Source organism: Podarcis erhardii (assembly GCF_964252035.2).
Source record: "Podarcis erhardii genome assembly, chromosome: 2".
Classification (NCBI taxonomy): Eukaryota; Metazoa; Chordata; class Lepidosauria; order Squamata; family Lacertidae; genus Podarcis; species Podarcis erhardii.
The window spans coordinates 60,433,115-60,445,403 of record NC_138498.1 but is presented as its reverse complement, the minus strand read 5'-3'; the positions used below and the strand labels follow the sequence as shown (position 1 = coordinate 60,445,403).

The window sequence follows — 12,289 nt, the reverse complement described above, 5'->3', positions numbered from 1 at the left end:
TCGTCAACCCATTGCCTTATGTGAGGTACAAGGGGGCAATCCCAGTCCAACCCCCTTGTACCTACAAACATGTGAAACAAAAGACTGGTGTTGCACTTGTGAGCTTTGCCAGCTCACTGTACTTCTGGACAAAACAAAGAATATGTGAAGATGAGCTAAGTGGCACCAGATATTTAAGAGAAGCAAAATAGCAAATGCTTTCAGGAAGCAGATAGACATGCAGTAACTGTACATAATAGGCAGTTAATCCAACAGCTGCATTCATAGTTTAGGGTCAAACATAGAATGGTGACCCACAAATTGTATCAGGATACACACTATCCTTACATTCACAAGCAGATGTTGAATGTTTTTTGACCATATTCTACTCTGCTAAAAGAACAAAGTTCAAACACACTTTTTTTGGGGGGGGGACCAGTCACCCTCCCTTGTTCTCTTGAGTTCAATCTCCATGTTAAGTGTATCTGATTTGAAACACACACACACACACACACACACACACACACACACACAAAAGGTTTAAAACAATGAAGTCAGCCCAAACTAAAAAAGCCATGACACCTTCTGCATAAATGATGTTAACCTCAGAGTAATTGTGCAGTATAAATTATTCTTTTCAAAAGGGAGTAATTTTAGTACATGGTAGGTGAAGACCCACCTAAGAGTATTGAAGCCAGTGGCATTATTATTATTATTATTATTATTATCATCATCATCATCATCATCATCATCATTATCATCCCTGAAAAGAGACAGCTGCAATAACATTTTTTCTTTGCTTTTTATAATGCTCTCACCAGGCTCTGTTCCAAAATATACATTATTTAAAATGTCAAGATTCTGCCCAGAGGAAGAATAACAAAGTAATAATAATAGGAAGCAAAACACACTGGACAAGCATACTTAGACAAAAGAGAGAACAAGCAGCAGCGATCAATTCTGTTGTCTGGCCAGTAATTATTTTCAGCTACAATGGGATAGTGTAATGTAATTACTAATATGACTCCCTGCTCGGTTCTGTCTAGTTAGCTTTTTAAAGTGATGCATCTCTGCCATGTGGAAGTTAATGAAAGTACAGAAATACAGGTGCTGTGATACCAAGGTGGAAACAGTAATAAGAAGACCGCAGAATGTGGTTGCACTCGAATGATCTCTTGATAATAACCCACATGCTAGTGTGTGTATCTATATATCCATAAGTTACTTTGGTGTTTGATGTTTTAATATTTCAAGCTGTTTAATGTGAAATATTGAAGTAATATGTTCTTTCTCCCCCTGTGGGTATGTATTGGATCCAGTATGAAATATGGATAATACAACAAAACATGAGAAAAAGCCACATATAGTCTGCCTTTCCCCCATGTTGTCCAATTTCCTCTCTTTCCTAGAACAGACAGCCCTGTAGGGATTTGCTTAAACCTTAAAGAACAGTAAATTCTGTCCCAGAATAGGGTTATGCTTAAAAATCTTGAGCAAATAGCTGCATCATTCATTGTTCTCACTCTATGACTTTAGTTTTCCTTCCCTGAACTCTTTTTCACATGTCAAATCCTCTTAGTTTATCCATGAGTTATAAAGAAGATTCCATTTTGGAGCAGTTTTTCCAAGTGAACCCTGTTGAAAAGGAGTTTTACAAGAGCAGCTGTGCTATAGAGGAGGAGGAGGATAAATAAATAAATGCCTAAACACAACAGGCTCCTATGGGCTACTGGGTGATCATTCTGTTTATTTCTGATCAAAGGGAACTAATTAACTTTAGGAATCTCTTTGCACTTTTGAATGAGAGCTTGGAGGAAGTATCCTCTGCATCCCAACTAAGGGAAAACCATTGGCACTTGGGACTTTGAACATTCAGGACCATCCTCTGGGATCACATCTGGAATAGCATCTCTTTGTCTCCACTTATATAGAACAAATACTACAAAAATGCTGCTGCCCTCACTTTCAAAGGAAAACAAACCTGCCTAATAGATAACGATCATCTGCTTTGAGATAATAGTCTATGGACCCCTCCCCCCCACCTTGCCTCCAGCACCCCCCTCTTTTTTGCCCTCAGGTACAAATCCAGCTATTGGGCTGAAAGAGATTGTCCTCTTCTGCTAGACACATCTGGCAATATTTATTAGGGTTAAATTAACTAGTTAAATTAATCGATGAATTTTTTTTAATCAACTATAAAGATGCCACTGATTAATCTGGGAGCATATTCTTTTTTATATATTAAAAAAATGCAAGCGCTTATAAAAGTGTCACGTGACAAACACCATCTTAAATGAAGGACGCCCTTCAGTGTGAGCCAGAATGGACAGTTTGTCTTATCGACACATCAATTTACTTGTAATCCACAAAGATTTTGTGTTACTATTTGATGGCCATTTAAACAGAAAGCTCATATCTTCTGCTTCTTATTTTGATTAGTGCTACATAGATTAAAATGCAGAATTGTGTTGTACCAAAAAAATGTGTTCTGCATGTACTACAGTCACACCTATACATGACATTTCCAGAAAACTGCTGTAAGAATTATGATCTTTACAACTATATTGTGACAATCTTTTAGCTAATGGAATGGTTTGTGGAGTGGACCCCAAAAGGTGCTAGGTTATCTGGTGGATCTAGTGAATGGGAATAATAATCGTGTACTTACAATTTCAGTTGAAGACTGCCAGTCAATATGTAAAATATCTAGAAGTTTGAAGATTACCCATGAAAACAAGGGTGCTGTACATGTGACTATGCTGGTTGATAACCCAAGAAAGAGAAATTAACTTAACTGATCAAAGCCTACAATAATTTGTTGTGTCACAATTACAAATACTGCTGAACACATGCAAGGAAAGCCAGATATGGTTTTATTTATAATAGTCAATATTTATTTATTTAAAGTGTTATTTCAATGGACACAGTAAATACTCTATGATCTCAATATCAACCGCATGATTAAATACAACTAGTATTTGTAGTAAATGAAATTCCAGGCATTCAACTCTTATTGGGGAATGTTGCAAATACTGTGGTAAAGGTGTGTTAGGTTGTTGTGAATGACAAGGAGATGGTGGCATTTCTGCATGCTGATTCCTTGTTTTCCTGCCCCACACCCCACTTCTTAGCCTCCTCCTTAAAAAGTAGTATTTCCTTTGGGATTCAGTTATTTCCCCACTTTCCCAAAACTTGTTCCTCGATTTATGTTTTCTCAGGTGGCAACACTTCTTCCCAATGGATTCTACCATCATGGTCATCTCCAGCACATAGTATGTGTATTGTACCTCATGTCTTCTTCCAGAAGTACCGTAACCCTGTCTTTCTTCTACATTGCCACATTGCATAATATATCTCCATTTATTATGCAAACTGTATATGCATTGTATATACAGGTTTCACTCTTTTTATTGGTTCCAAGTATTTCGTCTCTATATTTCTTTGGCTGAACAAGGACAGGTTTGTTTTTTCGAATAGATTTCCTGGTAGTTCATGTTTTTTCTTACCTTCAAAGAAGAACATATGTTGAAACAATTGCACTGTAATGCCAAATCATTGTTGATTCACACATAATATAAATGAGCAGGAATAGTAAGACTGCGGGTATAGGCAGAAGACAGGCAACACTCCTCCTATGAACTTCCTTAGTATGACTTACCTTAGTATCCAAGCTATGGTTGGCAATCACATGTTGACAGTGATGGCTACCTGTCAATAGATGGGGAGAGGGGGCTATTAGCAATCTGTCTTTAAACTCCCAAGAAATGAATGGCACTCTCTGAACTGTGTTTCTGTGTTTGAAGCTGGAACACTATGCATGCAAACACAGCAGAATACTTTTAGGGTATCAGGGGTGTCCAGAAATACCTCGATGTGGGGATTGCCTTTGTTAGATTGGGGTGGTTGTTTTGAAACACAAGACTTATATTTCATCAGAAACATTAGGCACAGAAATAGCTGTAGAACACGACAAATTATTGTTCTGAAGTATTTGCCTCTGGCAGGAAGGGATGAATATTCCTGGAGGTGACAATCTTTATCAATTTCTTCCCAAATCACTGTTGAGATTTTGGCATTAATACGTTTTCATTTTTGTTCATTTCCCATAATTCAAAGATGCTCATAGGAATTATGTCACAGCTGTGTGGTACAAGAAACTTGCAAACTGAGGAAGCCCTTTATAAGATACCTTTTATTTTATTTTATTTATTAGATTTATATGCCACCCATCATGAAAAGATCTCAGGGTTGTTCACAAGATAATGCAATCAATGAATGGGTGCAATCAGCTTTTAGCCTGCTGGAGATGAGGCCCCCGCATTGCACCAGGCAGTCATGAACAAAGTAAATAATCTGTAACACTGAAGATGAGTTACCCCAAATATTTGGGGTGGCAAATCTTGGATTATGAGATGAAAGTGGAGATGCTTGGAGGAGAAGGGTCAAGAAATCAAATTCTTAATCATTCATTTCTCACTGATTCCAGGGAGGGGAGTTGCACTTGGACCTTAGTCCCCTATTAAAAGAATTGGGACCTAGAAGAGCTTAGTTTTGGATGGACCATGCCCATATCTTAAAAGAAATGCAGGCTACTTTCTCCAAAATTGTGCCAAAAACCCGAGTAAATAAATTGAGATTTAGGTATGGCATCCTGTTATACCAGACACAAAACTGCAAAATAATTTTGCCAGTCTTCCATATGCTTATGGCACTTATGGCAAATGGTTACCACCAGTTTTTAAGTTTTGCAACTCTGGTGCATTTTGTACATTTCTGCTGCCTGAGAATTACCCTTCCTTTACAGTTTGGAAGGAGGAGAGAGAGAATTTTAGGTAACATTGGAGGCTATACTATTGCAGGGGTAGGAGAACTGTTACTATGACTTAGCTTGTCGAAGCCCCACATATCCTGAGCATTAAGAAAATGAAGGTACATAATTTCTGGGGCTGCAACCCTATAATTAGGTTGAATATTTTAAACTGAGGTCAAGGTTTAGTGGTTAGACTTGAAAGTAAAGAGAACACTTTACATTTTGAAACTATTTGGTTTTGAAGTACCTTCTCAAGAGAAAAGGAAAAGGGGAAATCGTGAAGCAGCTTTCTAAATGATATTTTCTGAGTGATGTATAGTATATGGATTTAAATTTAATCAATTAAATGACTAGCTGTCAAAGGAGAATGAAAGTGCTCAACTAAAACTTGTAGCATGGGGCAGGTATATTAATATCATTTCTCTAAAAAATATTCCTTTTAAAATTGGACCAACTCCTTTTGATTATGATTGTAATCCTACAATTTGCTGCCTCCCCTACTCCTTTACAATGGTATAGTAACGCTATATACAGTCACTTGGAAGATAATCCCATTGAAGTCAATGGAGCTTCTGAGTAGACATGTATACGACTGAACTGTTAATGTCATTATGGATTGCAAGCATATTCTAGTTTGGAATAGTTACCATTGTGCTCTTTCAGGTTTTAATCCCAGTACCCAGATTGGACTCAGTGCAGCCTACTTCTTAGCAGACATGCATGAGATTGTTTTGCTGTCATTACAAGCTATACCATTTATTGCTTCTGAATAACATTTTATTTTAATACAGTGGTATTTCTGGTTACGAACTTAATTCGTTCTGGAGGCCCTGCGCTAATGGGGCCTCCCGCTGCATGCGCACCTTTGGCACACAATTTCCGTTTGCATCCTGGGGCAAAGTTTGCAACCAGGAGCAGCTACTTCTGGGTTAGCAGAGCTCATAACCTGAAGCATTCGTAACCAGAAGTGTTCAGAACCAGAGGTACCACTCCATACGGTTGTTGTTAATTTGTCTTTCTGTTGTCTTTGAAAGTGGAAAGACTTTTTTCAAATTTTAAATAATATATGCTTCTCTCACATTTTCCGTAAAAACATTCTTGCCCATGTCTAATGCTTCTCTCAGCCATGTGGTGCTACTTCCTGTTTTCTCTTTGCAGGTTTTAATACTTGAATGAAGAGATTGCAAAATTAGGATTTCATGGAAGGCAACAGTATCTCCCTGATACAGTTGTGTGTAGTGTCTTTTGCCAAGTAAATTGATTCCCATTCCTTCATTTGAATCTACCCAGTGTCTATGGCAAATCACACACAAATTATTGGCTCCCTGCTTTTTCTTTAGCTGATAATTTGTCAGGAATTTACTCTAGTGTTAGAAATGTGAAGATTACAATTCTTAAGTGGGACCTTCGCGGATGCAATAGACACAGTTCTTAAATTACTTACTCTGACATAATCCCATTGGCTTCAGTGGTAATACCATGAAAGTATTTATTTATTTAAGGAATGTAAATGCTGATTATATGTTGTGCGGAATGGCATAGTTCCTGCCACCTCTACGGATGCTCAGATAACAGTCCCAGTGTCATTAGGGCATATTAGCTAACGATTCTGTCTTCTTCTGTTCACGTTGTGCAGATGCCTGATTATCGTCTTCCAAAGCAACTACTCTATTCCAAACTTAAAAATGGAAAGCATAACCATTCTGACACCCAGATTGGATAAACATAAACAGTTAGCCAAATCTATAGCAAAATGTGAACATAGGAAACTGCTTATACAAAGTGAATCTAACTCGATATACTAACTGGCAGTATCCCTTCAGAAAGGAGCCTTTCACATCTCTACCAAAAGATGCTGGTGGATTCATGTTGACATGTTTTACATATAAAGCATATTTTCTACCACTGAGCTACAGCCCTCCCCACATCTTTTTGGGTGGCAGAAGATACTGGCATCACTATATAGAAGCAACCAAGAAGGTGGCAGCAACTGTGCCAATCCAGAAAAGTATAAAAGCAGCACTCTTGATTTATTTGCACATACTGCTGTTCATCTTTCACATTTTATAATGGGAACACCTCATAGCAAGTGAATATATATTACAATTTTTAAAAAAAATGAAGCTCAAACTTCTAGACCACAATTCAACAAAAGAGTTAGTTTGCCTATACTTCCTGGGTAGCATCCAGTTGTGTCCCTCCAGTGACTGAAGGCTCTTTGATCCAGTGGAGACCTTCCAGCTTCTCTTCCTCATTTGTCCTACAGATTTTAGCAAATTTTCCCATTTCTCCTACAGTCTCCTGTGCTGCCTCCCATGATGCTTCAGAGGGCACACAATCCCCTGGGGTAGAGGGAGGAATGCAGGAGATTGGAGAGGGAAAGGGGAATTAATGAAAATTACTTCCTCCCTTTCTACTCACAGAAACTCCACTGATTCAAATAAATTTTCATCAGTAGAAAACCACCATTGGATCCAACCCACTGAAATCAATGCTACTATGTATTGTACAGATGTGGTCAGATAACAACAATCCACTAAACTTTTTAATTGAATTTTCAGAAAATAATGAAGAGACTTATTAAACGGTATGTCCTAAAGGCTCAGGTGGATCGAGAGAATGATGAAGTTAATGAAGGCAAGTTCTTTTAAACTTACCTTTATTGTTGTGAACCTTGTCTGAATCATGTAATGTTTTTAACAGCTTTTGTAGCAGCTCATTCACTTCCCAGTTGAACCTTGTATGAATCACTTTCTGAGGCAGCTTCTCTCATATGCACAAAGGCTAAAATATGGTGCAAGGGGGAAATATGTTCTCTGAAATTCCTGGCATCTCCGAGGTCTCTGAAGTACAACATTCCTGTCTTGTAGTTATTCTTTTTCTGCTGGAAATAGCAACAGGCTTGTGCTGCTTAGTTGTAGATGCCAAAGCTAATTCATTTCCAGTGCATGATAATACTCAGTTGTGATAAGTAGAGACAGATATTAGGAAATCTGAAGGATTCCCAGCAAGAATGAGATCCCCCAACTCGACATGCGAGTGCTGCTGTTTCCTAAAATTCAGCACCTCTGAGAAAGCTATGGATTTGGCAGTACATGCTTAACAATAGTTGGAATAAAGTTCATTATGGTCAAACACTTCATCTACCCTTTTGAAGCAGTCATCATAGGGTACTCACAAGGTCTCAACGCAGTTGGATCCTTGCATGCAGCATTAGGTGTGTTCATCTATTCCATGACTACAGCTTTTCCACTCACAGGGAGAGAGGGAAGATCAGAGGCACAAAACTTCTGCACAAAAGCAGAATTTACAAGAGAGGATGTAAAGGGCAAATGAATTGTCGGTTGTTATAGTTATCCAGTCTGGTTAATAATAACTCTTCTCCCCACTTTGTTGTTGTTTTTTAGGCGAACTTAAGGAGATTAAGCAAGACATTTCAAGTCTCCGCTATGAGCTTCTTGAAGAAAAGTCACAAGCAACAGGAGAGTTGGCAAGTTTAATACAGCAGCTAAGCGACAAGTTTGGAAAGAGTTTAAATAAGGACATTTGAGGGTAGACAAATGAAAAAAAAAAAACTTTTTTTTTATTTCAACCAGCATTCTAAAGGAGCAAAAACTGTGCAAGAGAGGAGCATCGAAAACTGTATCTTTTGCAGATTATCAATTGTTTTATGGGGACTGTGCATTTGTTTGGTTTATTGGGTGAAGCCAATGATCAATTAATTCCTTTATGATATAAAGGTGACCTTTTCGTATAAAATCAAGCCTTTTGACATCAGATATAGATGCATAAACTTGAGAAGATAAGCTTGGTTGTTCTAGATACCCAAAGCAACTTTTGAAAACTGGAAACAAGCCAGGTCCTCCATTTCGATGTGTCAGCATACGTTGAATGGGGATCGGACGCATCAGGAGGAAACAAGAGCGGAAGAAGGTGCCAAAAAAAGGTGTTTGACAAAACTGAGATATTTTACATGAGTGTCCCTACTAGGCTGCAAAGCCCTCAAGTTCAAATCTCACCCCAGGGCAGAGCTGCATTTTATCTTGGCAGACACAGGTTCCAAAACTCCTTATTTGCTGAGATAACAAGACTGTGGTGCGGGAAGGTAAGTGTGTAGCTCTTCTGCACCCGCCAATTCTCCTCTGCGCCATTTGCTTTTCTCCCCCCAGCAGGCGTTAGTTCAAGTTGAAGCCTGGGTTTAAGAGGGGAAATGGTATAAAACGACATGGGATAGGGTGTGAATAAGAGAAGGAGGGAAAGGTGCAATACATCCAAAGCCTGCCAGTACTACCTAGACATTACCCTTCCATTGCAGCCTAGTAATGTAGCTCTGCCTCCTACCTGACCTCTGGCTGGCTGAGCTGCTACACCATACAGAGATGGAGTGGGGCGAGGCAGTAAGGCTGTGTAAATGCACCAGTGGATCCAATCCTGCCAGTGTGTTTGCACCACAGTGACTTTGCCACGACTGTACCCTTCCCCATCTCCTGGGACACTGCAGCAGCTCAGCCAGACAGAGGCCAGGTAAGTAGCATAGCCTTAGCACCCATACACGGTTGCTCTTCAGTTGTACATGCATGCAGAATTGCCATTGACTTTCTATACTTAGGGGCATATATCCATCCATCCATGCAGGCAGGAAAGGGATGGTTCTGAACATGCCTCTTTGCTTATCTGTTTCCAGTCATCTCTTTCAATTGTGCCAAAAGGCACTTTTTTCTCTTTAGGTACCGTAGCCCAATCAACTGAGAAACCATTTTTGCAATGTGTCCGCTCCCCCTTTCAGGTACGGCGGCATTGCAGGATGGCAGAGGCTCCTCCAAGGCCCCAATGAGGGAATCGCAGCATCGGAGCGCCATCCAGATAGGGGGTGGGCACATGTGCCCCCTATCAGAAGCCAGATCCTAGCCTGCATCCCAGATTGGCAAATGGGGATGCAGGCTAAGACACGGGCTAGGCCAGGTGGTGGAGCCAATGGAGCAGCAAGGCTTCCCTCACGTCCACTCCCTGGCCATTCAAGCAGTCCTCACCTGGGGCCCTACCTGCTTTTCCCTTGTTGGGATGCTGTGAGGTTTCTACCCCAGCTGATAAAGGGCAGTGGGGAAGCAGTGGGTTTTGTTCCTGCTTCCTTCCTTTCGCCTTTCTTTGTATCTGGGTGAAACTGGAGGGCAGCAGCATCAGTGAAAGAATTTCCCCTCAGCCAGTGAGCTTGCTGAGACTAAAGAACATGGCAGCACAAGAGAAAGAGCTCCGTATCTTCATTTCACCCAGTTTCTGTAGGCTGTATCAACAGTGGTGCAACTATAGAAGGAAACAAAGGGCTTCTTGTTTGTACTGCCACCTGGCCCAGAGTAGCAAGTTGTATTGGAAGAGAGGCACCTGGGACATAGGGAAATGCTGTGGCTTACATAACAAAGTCATGTGTCTATCATGGTGTGGAGTTTTGATTGGCCAAGCACAGGGCCACTGGCCCAAGACAGTTTGCTGCTGGAGGCAAAGATTGGGGTGTTTATTATTATATCCCACCTTTCCCCAAAAGAGTTCAAGGTGGCATCCACACTTCTCCTTCATTCCATTTTATCCTCACAACAACCCAGTGAAGTGGCTTAGGCTGAGAGATAGTAACTGGCCAAAACTCACCCAACGGGCTTCATGGCTGAGTGAGGATTTGAATCCTCGCCTCCCAGATCGTAGTCCAGCACTCTAAGGTGTATATATCAAAAGTGGTTTCAGTCAGCAATAGTTAATGTGGTGCCTTCCAGAAGCTTTGGACTGCAAATTAATAAATAAAAGCTCCCATTCATCCCAGTTAGCATGGCCGGTGGCCAGGGAAGATGGGTGTTGTAATTCAAATCTTCTGGAGGGCCTCTGGCCTAAGTTATTCAGTCTGTGAAAGGAACTTGGTGAGTGTAACCCATACACACGTGCTTGGAAGTGAACTCTATGAAACTTAGCGAGACCAGCTTCAAAATCAACATGCCTACTATTGAGCGAGTCTTGAATAGAAAGCCATAGAATAAATGTGAGCTTGTGAAAATTGCCGTCAAAGAATCATAAATCAGCAGCACCTCTGATCGCATCATGATCCCCATCAGACATTCCAACAAAATGTGAAATTTCTTAGCAAAGCAGTTTGCTGCAATTTATTCAGTTCAAAAGGTGGTATTTTTTTTTTCAAAATTAAATGTTTACAGTCCTCAGTAGTGGCATCTTCATACTGCACTTTTCCAAGTGGAAGTAAGTATTAATTAAACTACATTCTTGGAACTGGTAACTCAGCTGCTTGTTTCTTTGATGGCAGAAATATGATTTCAGCTGGTCAAAGCACACCTTGCTACTATATGGTACCAGAAAGCTGTACTATTTGTTTACAAGATGCACCTATACAATTACATTAGATTTCAGCTAATAATAATGATTAATAATAAGCAGAACCTGAAGGTGACCTGTGACCTGTTTTTAAGTGCCAGATGAGAACACAGATAGCCTAATAGATTAATAGCTATATTTGTTTAAAAAAATAAAAAAATAAAAAATGTGTACTGTAGGCATAACTGTTTAGAGAGAGACAAAAAAAATCAAATAATGTATTTTTACCTTTAATAATTTTATCTTGTATACTGTAATATTTTTATCTAAAACAATGACAACAAAAATAAAATTACCTCAGAATATTTTCTTGTGTCTTGAGTGTGATATTGATAAAAACTTCATTTTTTAAAAAAGCAAGCAGGTTCCAATTGTAGCACAAAAATCTAGCTTTTTATTAAACTATCGGGCACTCTTGCTTGAACTCATGTTCTCACTCGTGCTTCAGTGATGTCAACACTGACTTCGTCATGTCCACGGAATGGAAGATGGCAGGATCCCCAAGGATGTGCTCTGTGGGGAGCTGGCTTCAGGTACCAGGCCCATTGGCAGACCAACTCTGCTCTACAAAGATGTCTGCAAATGCGACATGAATGATGGCAACATCAACCCCGCCATTGTTTTGGAAAGCACATATTTGATAGATTTGACTCCAAATGCACATGGAATCAAATTGATTTCCCTATCCTTACTTACAGCACGGGTATCTGAAGAAGTGTGCATGCACACGAAAGCTTATACAGTGCTACCTCGGGTTACATATGCTTCAGGTTACAGGCTCTGCTAACCCAGAAATATTACCTCGGGTTAAGAACTTTGCTTCAGGGTGAGAATAGAAATTGCGCTGTGGCGGTGCAGCGGCAGCATGAGGCCCCATTAGCTAAAGTGGTGCTTCAGGTTAAGAACAGTTTCAGGTTAAGAACAGGACTCCAGAACGAATTAAGTTCTTAACCCAAGGTACCACTGTACCAAGAACAAACTTAGTTGGTCTCTAAGGTGCTACTGGACAATTTTTTATTTTTTTAATATATTTTTACAGCAAGGGTGTGTTTCAATGAAGAATGCACTGGTCCTGAAATACCTGATAGCCCTATCTCTCTAGCAGGCACCGTTTCCTTCCCAACCTTTGCC

The 12,289-nt window shown here is 39.9% G+C and overlaps 1 protein-coding gene across 2 annotated transcripts in view; it reads left to right on the top strand.

The window, feature by feature from the left end:
* The window catches only part of TRPC7 (transient receptor potential cation channel subfamily C member 7), a 122,801-nt gene extending 111,450 nt beyond the window's left edge, over positions 1–11,351 (top strand). Inside the window, exons 11-13 of one of the 2 annotated variants that reach the window (XM_081850356.1) lie at positions 3,198–3,251; positions 7,351–7,426; positions 8,197–11,351. In XM_081850356.1, the coding sequence (XP_081706482.1) occupies positions 3,198–3,251; positions 7,351–7,426; positions 8,197–8,339 (273 nt within the window). In that variant the 3' untranslated portion in view covers positions 8,340–11,351. Of the gene's footprint in view, positions 1–3,197; positions 4,082–7,350; positions 7,427–8,196 lie in introns of those variants that run through there. The other variant, XM_081850355.1, reaches the window with a different exon arrangement.
* The last annotated feature ends 938 nt before the right edge of the window (positions 11,352–12,289 follow it).